The sequence below is a fragment of the Pholcus phalangioides genome, unplaced genomic scaffold (assembly GCF_987345545.1).
Source record: "Pholcus phalangioides strain wild (caught in Gottingen) unplaced genomic scaffold, Ppha-v1.0 ptg000019l_1, whole genome shotgun sequence".
Classification (NCBI taxonomy): domain Eukaryota; kingdom Metazoa; phylum Arthropoda; class Arachnida; order Araneae; family Pholcidae; genus Pholcus; species Pholcus phalangioides.
In genome coordinates, this window is record NW_028301612.1 from 6955384 (window position 1) to 6967782 (window position 12399).

The 12399-nt window shown below is 39.1% G+C and overlaps 1 protein-coding gene across 2 annotated transcripts in view; it reads left to right on the top strand.

Moving 5' to 3' along the window:
* Positions 1 to 292: 292 nt before the first annotated feature.
* LOC149071174 (TBC1 domain family member 1-like) overlaps positions 293 to 12399 on the top strand; it is a 40017-nt gene continuing 27910 nt past the window's right edge. The window contains exon 1 of one of the 2 annotated variants that reach the window (XM_089248124.1): positions 293 to 955. In XM_089248124.1, coding sequence (XP_089104250.1) covers positions 593 to 955 — 363 coding nt within the window. In that variant the 5' untranslated portion in view covers positions 293 to 592. The remainder of the gene's footprint in view (positions 956 to 12399) is intronic. The other variant, XM_089248123.1, reaches the window with a different exon arrangement.

Below are 12399 nucleotides of genomic sequence, written 5' to 3' on the forward strand. Positions count from 1 at the left end.
TCAGGAGTCAACATGAATTATTTTGGTTATTTTCAATCTAGGGGGGGAACGAGGTCAAGTAGTGATCCTATATCATTGTTCAAAAGCGGGTTCTTACAAACATTTTACTGGTCCTTGGGGGATAGGATGAAAAACGTTGCGGTAGAGACAACCACTATTATTAAAAAACAACTAAAAAATAATGATGTTAATATTATCGACTGTAGATGGCAGCACCATTCATCAACATCCCCAGCTCGGCGTCTACCTTGTTTTGCTGTTAGTTCGTCAGCGGTTACGTCACTGTTTTGAGAAGGGCAAGGGATTTTTTGGAGGTTGATGGTGTTTGTGTGTGTGTTTGCTCTTTTTTTAACCTCCTCTTCTAACAGCCGGTCTCTTTCGCAACAACCACTGTGCTGTGCACCATTCCAAGAGCATATTCCAGTCTACCTCCAATGTCATGTGGATGTTTGAAAAATTAAATGGTCAAATATGGAATAGAAGAGGAAAGAACCATGGTGACAACAACAGCAAGATCCGGAAAGGTCGTGCTGCAGTGCAGGTGAAAGAATCCTTCCTCGTATAGAGTTTTGATTCTCCTTCCACGTATTCGATGGATAGCTCTAATGACATGGAGGACGTGTTCACGTCCAAGTACCAGAGGACATTCATTGCCAAGTATTACGGCCGGACCCTCGTCGAACGATGGCACACTCAGCCGATGCTGTCGTGGATTGTCGCCGAAGTGAAACGTCTCGGCAACCCGAGGTCCGAGACCGTTTTCCTGACCGTCACCGACGCCGGCAGCATCAAGGCCGTCAATGTCAAGTACGGCCGTACGATATTCGAGCACAAGATCAGCTCCGTGGTCAAGTTCGCCCAAATTGCCGGTGACCAGAAACTCTTCGCCTATTTGACCAAGGAGAGCAACGACGTCTCCTTGTGCCACGTTTTCCAAGCTTCGGACGAAGATTCCGTGAGTAGAAATCATTCTCAATCGAATCTGTCTTCTTTGTCTTTTCAATTTAATTTTTAATGTTATCTCTGATCTTATCCATTGTCTTCTCTTTAAGAATGTCTATACGTTATTTGGCTAGAGTCTTTTATCACCGAAACTCAAACTACTGGTTGTCTTGAAAGAGTTTGATAAGATTGTGGCATTTTTTTTAGAGTAATTGTTTGAAGATTTATTGTTGAAAGAGGTATTGTTTGAAGATTTATTGTTGAAAAAGGCATTGTTTGAAGAGTTATTGTTTATACATATGGTTTGAAGTCCTTGTGTGTGTGTGAATAGATACACATTGTTTCAAGAGTCTCTTTGTCAATATCTGTCATGAAAACGTTCAAAAAACACAATTGTCATTGAGGAATTAATTGTCAGTAGTTCTTTAAAATGAGCATTGGTCGAAATTAGCAGTGTTGAGAACTACTGTCACCAAGAGCATTTGTTTGAAAACAATTGCTGCCACACTGTTCAAAAACCATTGCTACTACTATATTAGCATTGCTTAAGAATAACTGTTACCATTTATATTATTCAAGAATAACTGCTTCTCATTTACATTGTTTTAAAAAAACTGTTATCATTTATATTTAAAAAAACCCACTGTTGCCTTGAACATTGTGTGCAAATCACTATTACCATAAACAGTTATGGTTAAAACAGTTGGATGAAAGCCAGTTACCATTAAACATCTTAAAAACCATTGTTGTCATAAACATGTTTTTAAAACTGCTTTTCCCATGAACATAATTTAAAAATCACTGTTAACATTGTGATTGACTTTATACAAAAGCCATGCTAATGTGAATAGCATAGTTAACAAAGAACTCTGTTCCATAACTATTCCTTCCAAAAGCATTGTTTAAAAAAACCACTGTTGCTGCAAGCATTGTTAAAACAACTGTTGCTGCAAGCATTGTTAAAAATCACTATTGTTGAGAGCATTATTGAAAAACTGCTGTTGCCATGGGCTTTTTTCCTAAAATTACAGTTGAAACAAACATTACTGACAAACTACTGTTACCATGAACAACATTAAAAACCACTATTACATGAATATTGTTCAAAAATCTCTATTGATATGATCATTGTTCACAAACCTTTGAATATTGTTCATAAACAGTTGTTACAATGAACATTGTTGGAAAAAAACCATAACTCGAAACCACATAGAGAATATATCAATATAGCCTCTCTATATATATTATATTATTTATTAATTATTATACATTATATATATTTAATAGCCACTATTGTTACAAACAACTGGAACCTTCAGAAACTAAATGAATAAAACCCATGGACTCCAACCCCCCCCCCAATTGTTGAATCTACAGTGGGTAAAAAAGCACAATAATAAGATTAATTCAAGGTCCCTGGACTAGAGCCCTGTCAACCCCCTCCCCCCCCCCCCTCGGTGAGAGGGAATGTTTATCATGGGACCCACATAGACATTACCATGGCCTGTACAACATCTTTGTGATTTCCCAGTTATCCAAATCATATGTTTCTGGTAATTTTATGTTTAAAAATATACAGTGTATCAGTCAAAGGTATACTACCATGGGGAGGAATATAAATGAATGCAATATATAAGAGTATTCGAGAATCTGAATTTTTTTTACAGAATGAAGAATTTCTTTTCTTTTTTTTTTTGTCTGTGAAAATTGCTTCAGCAGTACCGTTTTGAGCGTAAAAAATTGGTTCTGCGCGCAGTGGCATTTTAAAAGGGGGGTAGGGAATCAGCTGGCTACCCAGGGCGGCAAATTTCAGAAATTAGTGGTATCGAAATTTGTATAGTACGCAGGTGGCAAAACAATAAATCTGTCTTTGCCTACAGGGCAAAGCCGCAGCTTTGCTACAGGGGGACTTTGTCAAGAGAGTGAGGGACTTGGTTAGTGAGTGACCTACATTGCGAGGGACCAGGTCAGTGAAAGACCAGAAGAATGACCTAGGGCAGCGGTTCTCAACCTTTTTTGTCTCGCGGAACCCTTTCTGTTACAAAAATTTCTGTGACGGAGTCCCGTAGGCCTATTTTTTTATTTATTCATCAAATTATTACTTATTTATTTTTATTATTATAAAATATAATAATATATAAATAAATTTTATAATCTAATATATATATATATATTTTTCAAATTTACTGTTTTTTCGGGTTTTTTTTTTCAATTTTCTTCGAGCGGACGCGGAGCCCTTGGAGAGTGCACATGGAGCCCCAAGGGCTCCGCGGAGCACCGGTTGTAAACCGCTAACCTAGAGAGTGTGTGAGCTAGGTCCGACAAGAACATCATGGGCCCCTGGGCCAGGTGATTTTTTCTGAAGCCCTAACAGGCGAATTCTGGAAAATTTCAACCAGACCTAATTTTTGTGAGGCCTCCCTCTTCACTTGAGGCCCCTTGGCCGGGCCCATAACTAGACTGGGGCAACCGGGCAGTGCCCAGGGGCCCAAATCCCCCTTTTCCTGAGCATAACCCTTTCGTTGGACAAGAAAAAGTCTGCCCCGGAGCCCCGAGAAGGTACGCTACAGCTCTCCCGCACTGGTGTACTTTAGGAATAAGATGACACTTGTGTGATCATAGGCATGACCTGGAGAGAGTGTGAGAATTAGAGTGTCCTACAGAGTGTGAGAATAAGAATGACGTATAAAGTTTGTTAGCATGAAGTGACCAGAAGAGTGATCTAGAGCAGTGTTTCTTAACCTTTTTAAGCTCATGGTCCCCCCCTATGGACCACATTTTTTTTTCGTGGCCCCTGTCCTATCCAGGGCCCCCTCTACCCTCATCCGAGAGTGAGACACTTTCAATTTTTTTATTATGAATATGAAATTTTAATAAATCAAATCTATCTCTGGAATCCTGGCTAAGCACGGATTCAAATGGTGGATTATCATCTCTCCTAGGAGTCAAATTATAAAGGTAAAAAACGGCCTGTGTAAAATACGATACGATGCAACGAACCTGCACGATAAATGGACACTCCCAACACATGAACCGTTGCTGTGGCGGCCCTCCATACTTAGTTGGAAGTAACAGCTTAAATATGAAAATCATAGTACCAGATCCCATATAGTGCAGCCCCCTCCCTCCATTATAGACACGAAGACCCGGGTCATGCTGACATAGACCGTAGGGTTAAGATGCCCCTGGTTCTATGGACGGATCTGATGAATGCTGAAAGTAGTAATATTAAGCTTTTCTCTAATAATAATAATAAAGCTTTTCTCTTCATAGCTCTCTATGACTCCTTTCACCACCTGTCTTCTGATTTCCTCCCGGGGCCCCTCTAGAATATCCCAGGACTGCAAGGGGGGCCATATGGCCCCAGGTTGAGAACCACTGATCTAGAGAATGAGATACCAGGTATACCATATACTGTGTGACTAAAATAAATACCATATCTCGTGACTAAAAGAGCGTGTTAGCGATCAAAAGAGTACGTGACATTGGAAGTGACAAAAAGAGTGACCTAGAGCATGTGTAAGCATGTGAATGACCAAACGAGTGACGTAGAGAGTGTGTGAGCATGGGAGCTACAAAAAGAATATGCTAGCACGCGATTGACTAAAAAGTGAGCCAATCTATAATTACAGACACAGGTGTATTTATAGGGGTGAGGGAGCAACGAGAGGTGAATCCGGGGAATTAGTGGTTACGAAAATCAGACTATAACGGGAGAAGAGCGGCAAAATTCGTGTAGCGCCCACAGGCGGCAAAACCATAAACCCGCTTCTGGCTATGAGCTTAACAATTACTGAGATATATGCATGGGAAGCATACCTACAAAACTTCTGAATTTTTCAGGATTGCCTTATCAGTCAGATTTCTTCAGATGCTATAGATGCTGATCCTCCCCCCCCCCACCCCTATTGTTCCATACCAAAATGTTCATCTCAAATATCTCTATCGGAATCTGAGGAAGTAACTGCTCCTTACCCATCAGGGCGAAAGTTCAGATAAAAACAAAAATAGCCAAGGGGGAAGGAGGGGTGGAAATTCCTAAAAGCTCAAGGAAGTGGGCTCAATATAAAAAGGAAGAGAAAAGAAATGGAGGACGGAATAAAGAAAAGGCACAGAAAATCAGAAAAGGGACATTTATTGGAATGCCTTCAGTTTGTTGTCATGTTTTCGCGTGTTCACCACAATGATAGAAACCTGAACGTGACGCATGAAATATACTCATTTTTCACACAAAGACGCGACTTGAGAAGGAAAAAGTCAGTTGATCCAGAGGCGTAATTATGGTTTTCCCTCCCTCCTCCCGCTCTAGCTCTAGTGTCCAATCTTCTTGAACACCCATTCCACTAACTTGCCATCCTGTGCTAGTGTACGTTTACCCCTCGGCCCTGGGGGTGGGGGGCCCTCCTGATAACGAGATCTCGTGAAGTTTTTAGATTTTAAGCATGTAAGATTTCTAAGCAACCGTTAATAGTCATTTCGGGAAGTGTGGGGGGGGGGGGAGAGCAGAAAAACCGATTCATCCAAACCCCCGATGCTCATAAGATCCCCCTCCCCCATTCACCTCGATTGTCCTGAAAAAAAAGAAATCGTATGTTTTTTGTCTTGAGTTTGTTGTTGTCTTCTGCGAGAACGACAGCATTAATGTGCACATACCTCGGCAATAATAAGTTCTGTTTTTTTCAGGACTTGGCCAATCCCAGGCGCCAGGTCGCCATGGTGACTAAAAAAAATTGAGATTGTCACCTAATATTTGCTAGGCGTGATTACTAAATTGGCGTCTTAGGGCAACACAAAATTTTCTGGTTTCATTGCATTACGTCTTTCAACATGGCAAAAAGTTATGAAGTTCCGGAGGATTCGAAAAGAAAACATTACTTTGGACCATGTTTCTTTAACGAGAAAAATTATGCTTGGTTCCTAAAAAATCAGACTGACGCCTAAATATTTTTTCGATCTGTCAAGCCCTGGTCTTTTGCATTTAAATTTTTTGGAGAAAGAAGAAGTTTAAAACGTCAATGAGATGACTTGGTTTGTGGTTCCAAAACCTTTCTTTCCATCATTATATGTAGCACATTGATTTTATTTTTATTCCAGGAAAGTAAATGCATTAAAGCAGGGTTTAACAAATCAAGAAAAAAATCTAGGCGCCAACCGAATTTTTTAGGAGCCAGGCATATTTGTTTTGAGCGAGCTAATAACTGCACACAGAAAATTTTAGGCACCAATATCAATTTTTTTAATCACCATTGTGACCTGGCGCGTGGGATTTGTACATCACTGTAAAAATGAATTATAAAAAAAATCCTATTTGTACAAGATCATCACATTTTATTGTATCCCCGACTAATGCATACGATTATTCAGATCACGTGATTAGAGAACATCATAAGGATCGAAATTTTATATTTGTATATGTTTTCCTTGTAATCTTTGCGCGTGATAATTCATTCAACAGTATTTAGTCACAGCCCAGGTGAACCCCCACTTATAACGAACGAAATTTTTGGTCCTACCCTATAGGATATTCTCTAATTAGATCGGATATAACCAGGGCCGCAACCAGATCCTTGGTCAACTGGAGCAAGCACACGTTTTAGCTTCCCCCTTGTAATGTTGAAGGAGAGGTTGAAAGGTGAAATTTGCGCCCCCTCTTGTCCAGCGCTAGGGGCACCAGACTCCACTTTCTACCCTCAGTTGCGGCTGTGGATATAACAAACAGAATTTCTTATCCCTGATGTTCGTTGCAACGAGGTTTGTCTTCAGTAGCTGCCGATTCATAAATGAAATTGGCATTCAAAACCAGAGAACCAAGGCCGTTGCAACGCGTGGACACTTGACCAAGGCACGGCCCGACAGCTGCTCTTGGTATATTAACGTCAATTGGTTCAGGCATGTGGGAAGCTGTTCAAACGAAACAGTACTGTTCAAATGAACCTGCTGGGAACCAATGAAATTTCTTTTTATATATACCATGGACGCTCCCCATTTCTTTCTTGAAAATTACAGATAGTTTTTTCGCGAAATTTCCAGAATGTGGACGTTTAACACAAAAATGTTATGGCTTTTTTTCAAATATGAATGCTGTTTGTTATATATCATTGCATGTGATTGACCCCATCCTGAAGCCTTCGCGTCTTCTTAAATGGCTGTTTCTTCTCGAGAAATCTTGCAAGAAACAATACATTATGTGCTCGAACATCTTCGATAGGACCTCAGCCAAAATTCTGTTTTGTCACAAGTCACTCTACCTAGGATTTAAAAAAAAAAAAGGTGGGAGCAAAAGCTTTTCAAACTAATGAAATGCTCTTCGCAATGGGATTTTTGAGCTGACAAGCTCCCTTGCTGACGGATAACGTGAAAACCGAAAGACAGGCGGACAAGAAATAAAGCAGCTGGGTCTTCTAATTTTAGACGGAATCGACCCCACACGTGCCGTTGTTTCATCACACGGTTTTTGTTGGTCTGCTGCCGTGGCTTGCGAGAAATGATTTTCATCTTGGCTGATTCCTTTTTTTTCCCACTTGCAAACAGCAGACTGCATGTTCCCAGCAACAGAATGTGCTGAGCACGTGATAGTTGCGTGAACGCCTCGTGCTGCCAGCGTGATACATGGGAGCTACTCCTGTCGGGAGACAGTGGGAAGAGAAGGAGAACCTCACTGGGACGAGAGGAGATTCCAGAATCTCCTGTGATGAAGGACGGGTGTCCTGTGAAGGACGCTGTAACGTAGAGTTCGATTCCTACAGTTGTGAGGATTCTTTAAAAATGACAGACCATCTTTCTGACCATTTCTTCCGAATTTTCTTCGACTTTATCATAAATAGCTTGATTTTTATTTATTGAGTTCTTTTTTTTCTGTTTCAGGGAAATATAACGTGTCGATGAAATTCGGAACTTCGGGGTTCCCGATTCTCCAAGGTGCCGAAACTTTTCGAAATCCCTTCTCAAAATCTGTTTTTTTGCCAAGGAAGAGTTTTTTTTTTCATTTTTCCTACGAATGCTAGTAATTTGAATTTTAAGGACTCTCGACAGAGATTAAAGGGGTTTTGATTCCCTAGACTTCGGGGGACCCAAAGCCAGAATTTTTCGCTGGTTCTTCTATAGTAAATTTGTAAGGGAAAAAAAATCTCGTCTTACTAATTGTCTCACTGGTTCAAAACTTCTGTTTTCACGTGAATTAAAATGAGTTTATGAAAAAAAAAACATGGAATATTTCCGAAAAATAGATTGCTATTATGGATCTTGAACTACTGGGCTGAAACGTATCTATTAGAGAGAGCAGACATCTTCAACAGGTTGCTTGGAAACATAGTGGTGCTCACCGGGGCTCCCGAAAGTGCTCGATTCCCATGTTCGATTTCGTGTTCGCGAAGTATTAATCAAAATCCTAATTAAGTTAAATCCGTGATAGAATTTGGGTTTGAGTTGCCATATGAGTATTATTTTTGTAATGAGAGGTACGAACGGCATGCCTCCCCCACAAACTGCGGCATAGCCCTAGGCTCAGATCTTTTTCGGGGCCCCTGATCAGATTTTTCATGGGCCCACTACAGTGAATTTAGAAAAACCACAAAAATAATAAGAATCATCCCGAGCTACAGGCCCCCCGTTAGTCTTCAACCATGTCGGAGCTATGACAGATGTTGGTCGCGACTTGGAAAAAGACCCCCCCCGCCCGTGGAGTGATTTGCATTCCCCCCCTTACGTTCACAAACGTTTATAGATCGATCGGGTTTCTCTTAGAAGGGTGTTTTCACTGCAGAACTTGTTCGTTGGCTGGGAAAAGTAGCTATAGGAGAAGTTGTCTGTTTATGTCTAGTTTGTGTGCTAAATACGCCACTCGAAATGATTACAAACAGGTCTGTCTTAAGAGTGACATGGGCCGGCCCCCGGGCTAAGTGATTTTTCTGAGGCCTTTTGGACCGTGCCTGGGCACGACCTCCTACATAACCTAGAATATCTAGGTTATATGTATGACATGAATGTCGCTCTCCACTTGTTAATACAAGATATACGGAAGACTGGATGTTGTGAAGATATTTATTATTTGAGATGTTAATTTTTTAAGGAAGGAAGAAAATATATAGCCATCTGGTGGCTCGTCCATGAGCTATTAGCTGATCGGTTCACCGTCCATTGCACGGTTCCGTTCGGCACATATACGCTCTAGCGAAGGAAAATCTCTATCTCCTCTGTAGCTTAGTGGTCAGAGCACTCGTCCGGCAATCGAGGGACCCGGGTTCGACTCCCGGTAGAGGCAGAGATGAGTTTTTTCATTCCTTAAAAAAATTAACATCTCAAATAATAAATATCTTCACAACATCCAGTCTTCCGTATATCTTGTATTAACAAGTGGAGAGCGACATTCATGTCATAAAACGTTTTAATAGATGAAATAACAACTTCAGGCAAATCTTAAGGCATGACCTCCGAATTCTGCAGCAAGGCCCAAAGCCCAGATTTTTCACGGGTCCCTCTATAGTAAATTTACAGTGAGAAAAAGCGAAAAAAATGATAAGCATTTTGAAAGTGAGATTTGAAAATGATTATGTCAAAATGAGATTTGATTAAAGAACTTTTAGAGTATACATACAAATCGATAGGTCAGCATCTCTAGACAGGTGGTGGAGGGGCTCAGAAAAATCACTTCGCCCGAAGGCCCATGATGCTTTTAAGAGTAGGCCTGGTCTCTGGCCCTCAGGGATACTTCACCAAATACCAATTCTGGCCATATCGCTATATTGCAATTTATTATTAATGAGATGGGTTAGAAATGAAGGCGCTGTCTGAGGCAGCCTGGCTCCAGGACTGGAACCCTTCAGCTCAGGGGGTACGGTGACATTTCATAAGGTATGCAGAAAGAAAAATATGACTTATACGACTATTGAATGAATATAATAAATTTTTGAGAAAAAAAAAATTGGAAGTTAATTCTCATTAAAAAAAATTAAATTGACGGACAGAAAAATGTTTTTGACACGGTAAATAATTTTTATTTGACAAAGAGTAATGCTGTTGCATATCACTGCTAGATATAATCAATTGAAGAGGATTTGTGAGAGATTTTGCTCCACACACTTGTGTGAAATCCATTTCTAACATTTGGACATCGGTGAATGTGTGACACTCCTAATAAATACTAAATCCAACTTTCAGATGTGTTCCGGGTTAGAGTTAGATCGATATGGTCTCCATCATCCCCTAGCACAGGAGGTTTGGAGCTAGAAGAAGCAAAAGGGACAATTATCCCCCACCATTGCCTTTTCTAAAAAGGGAAAGTAGATGATCTCTAAATTAGGGGTGCACTTTTTCAGTCTGCGAGGCAGATATAAGCGATGGCTATCGCTCGCGGCCCACAAACTGATGAGATTATCGTATTGTGGGCATTACTGTACTATGATCTTCTACTTTTTAGATTCCTTACTATTAAATCCCTAACTAGTAGATTATTAAAGAAACTATTGCAACGACTTTCCGAACAATACTTAATGCAAAAATGACTTACCTGACAACCCTTTTTGCTATAAAGATGCGCAATGCTTTTTGCAAAGACTTTTAAAAAATTGCTTCTCTTTCCAACTGGTACTGTTTTTTGCAACAATGACTGGAATTTTTTTTCTTGACAATGACTTCGAAAAAATTCTGTACACAACAGTGAATTTTCCAACAATGCTTTCGCAATAAAGACGTTTCAGACAATGCTTTTTGCAACAAAGATTTTCCGAACATTGCTTTTACATCGAAGATTTTCCAAACATTGCTTTTACATCGAAGATTTTCCAAACATTGCTTTTACATCGAAGATTTTCCAATCAATGTTTTTTTCGACAAGGACTAAAATGAGTTCTCGAAGAATTTTATACCTAACTATGACTAAAGAATTTTTTACCCAACAATGACCTCTATGCAGGGCCGTCTTAAGAACATCATGGAACCCCCCAGGCCAAGTGATTTTTCTGAGTCCCTACCTGAAAAATTCTCAAAAATTAGACTACTTCATGCACCCCCCCCCGGGTCGTGCCCGGGTGGGCCCAAGCGTTAAGACGGCCCTGCCTCTATGTTCTCGATTCCTTATAACTACGACTTTTCCAACTATGCGTTTATCTGCAATCACTTTTCTAACAATGCTTTTTGCAACACAAGAACTTTTGAAACGAAACCGTTTTACAATGAAGATTTTCAGTCGATGATTTGTTTAAAAAAGACTTTCCAAACAATAGCCTCTGAAAACTTTTTTCCCTGAAAATGAATTCTAAAAGAATTTTGCATCTAACAATGGCTTCGAAAATAATTTTGTGTCTAAAGTTTTGCGACTTCTAAAAAATGGTGTATGCAACAATGACTTCTAAAGAATGCTAAATGCAACAATGACTTCTAAAGAATGCTAAATGCAACAATGACTTCTAAAGAATGCTAAATGCAACAATGACTTCTAAAGAATGCTAAATGCAACAATGACTTCTAAAGAATGCTAAATGCAACAATGACTTCTAAAGAATGCTAAATGCAACAATGACTTCTAAACAATCCCTCATGCGACAATGACTTTTCAAAAAATAATTTGTAAGAATGTTTTTCTTTTATCCATACTGGTTTTACCAAATTTCACGTAAATGAAAACTAATTTCTCGATAGTTTAATCAAAGATGATTTGATTAAACTATCAATGACATTTTTGATTAAACTATCAATGACATTTTTGATTAAACTATCAATGACATTTTTGATTAAACTATCGAGAAATTAGTTTTCATTTACGTGAAATTTGGTCCATCTTGTTATTGTCCGTCTTGATGGACAATATCATCTCCTCTAATTTCTTCCAAACAGTTTATGAATGCCCGTATAATCATATGTTTTAAATACAAAATAGTTGGGAAAATTATTTTGAGACAGTTGAGGTAATAATTAATAAATGGGTTGTCCTTACCAGATGTGGGGACTCCCTAGCCCCGATTTTTTTTCTTCTGTAAGAGAGGGGAATCAGAAATATTCAGCAAAGAAAAATCATGAAAATTCACAACAAATAAAAGAAATAATTTCAGAACTGGTGAAAATTTGGAATAAATGTGAAAGATATAGTTTCGGAATTGATGGAAATTCAGAATTGCAGAACTGATGAAAATGGGGAATTTATTAAGAAAATTCCAGACATGGTGGAAATGCAAAATTTATGAAAGAAATAATTCCAGAATTATTCCTTTTCAGATGATAATGCATGTTTAACAGAACTGATGAAAATGTAGATTTACAGAATTGATAAAAATGTAGATTTACAGAATTGATAAAAATGTAGATTTACAGAATTGATAAAAATGTAGATTTACAGAATTGATAAAAATGTAGATTTACAGAATTGATAAAAATGCATATTTACAGAATTGATGAAAATTCGGAATTTATGAAAGAAATTATTATTACTACCGTGAATGCGACGCCCCCCTCCCCCTCAAAACG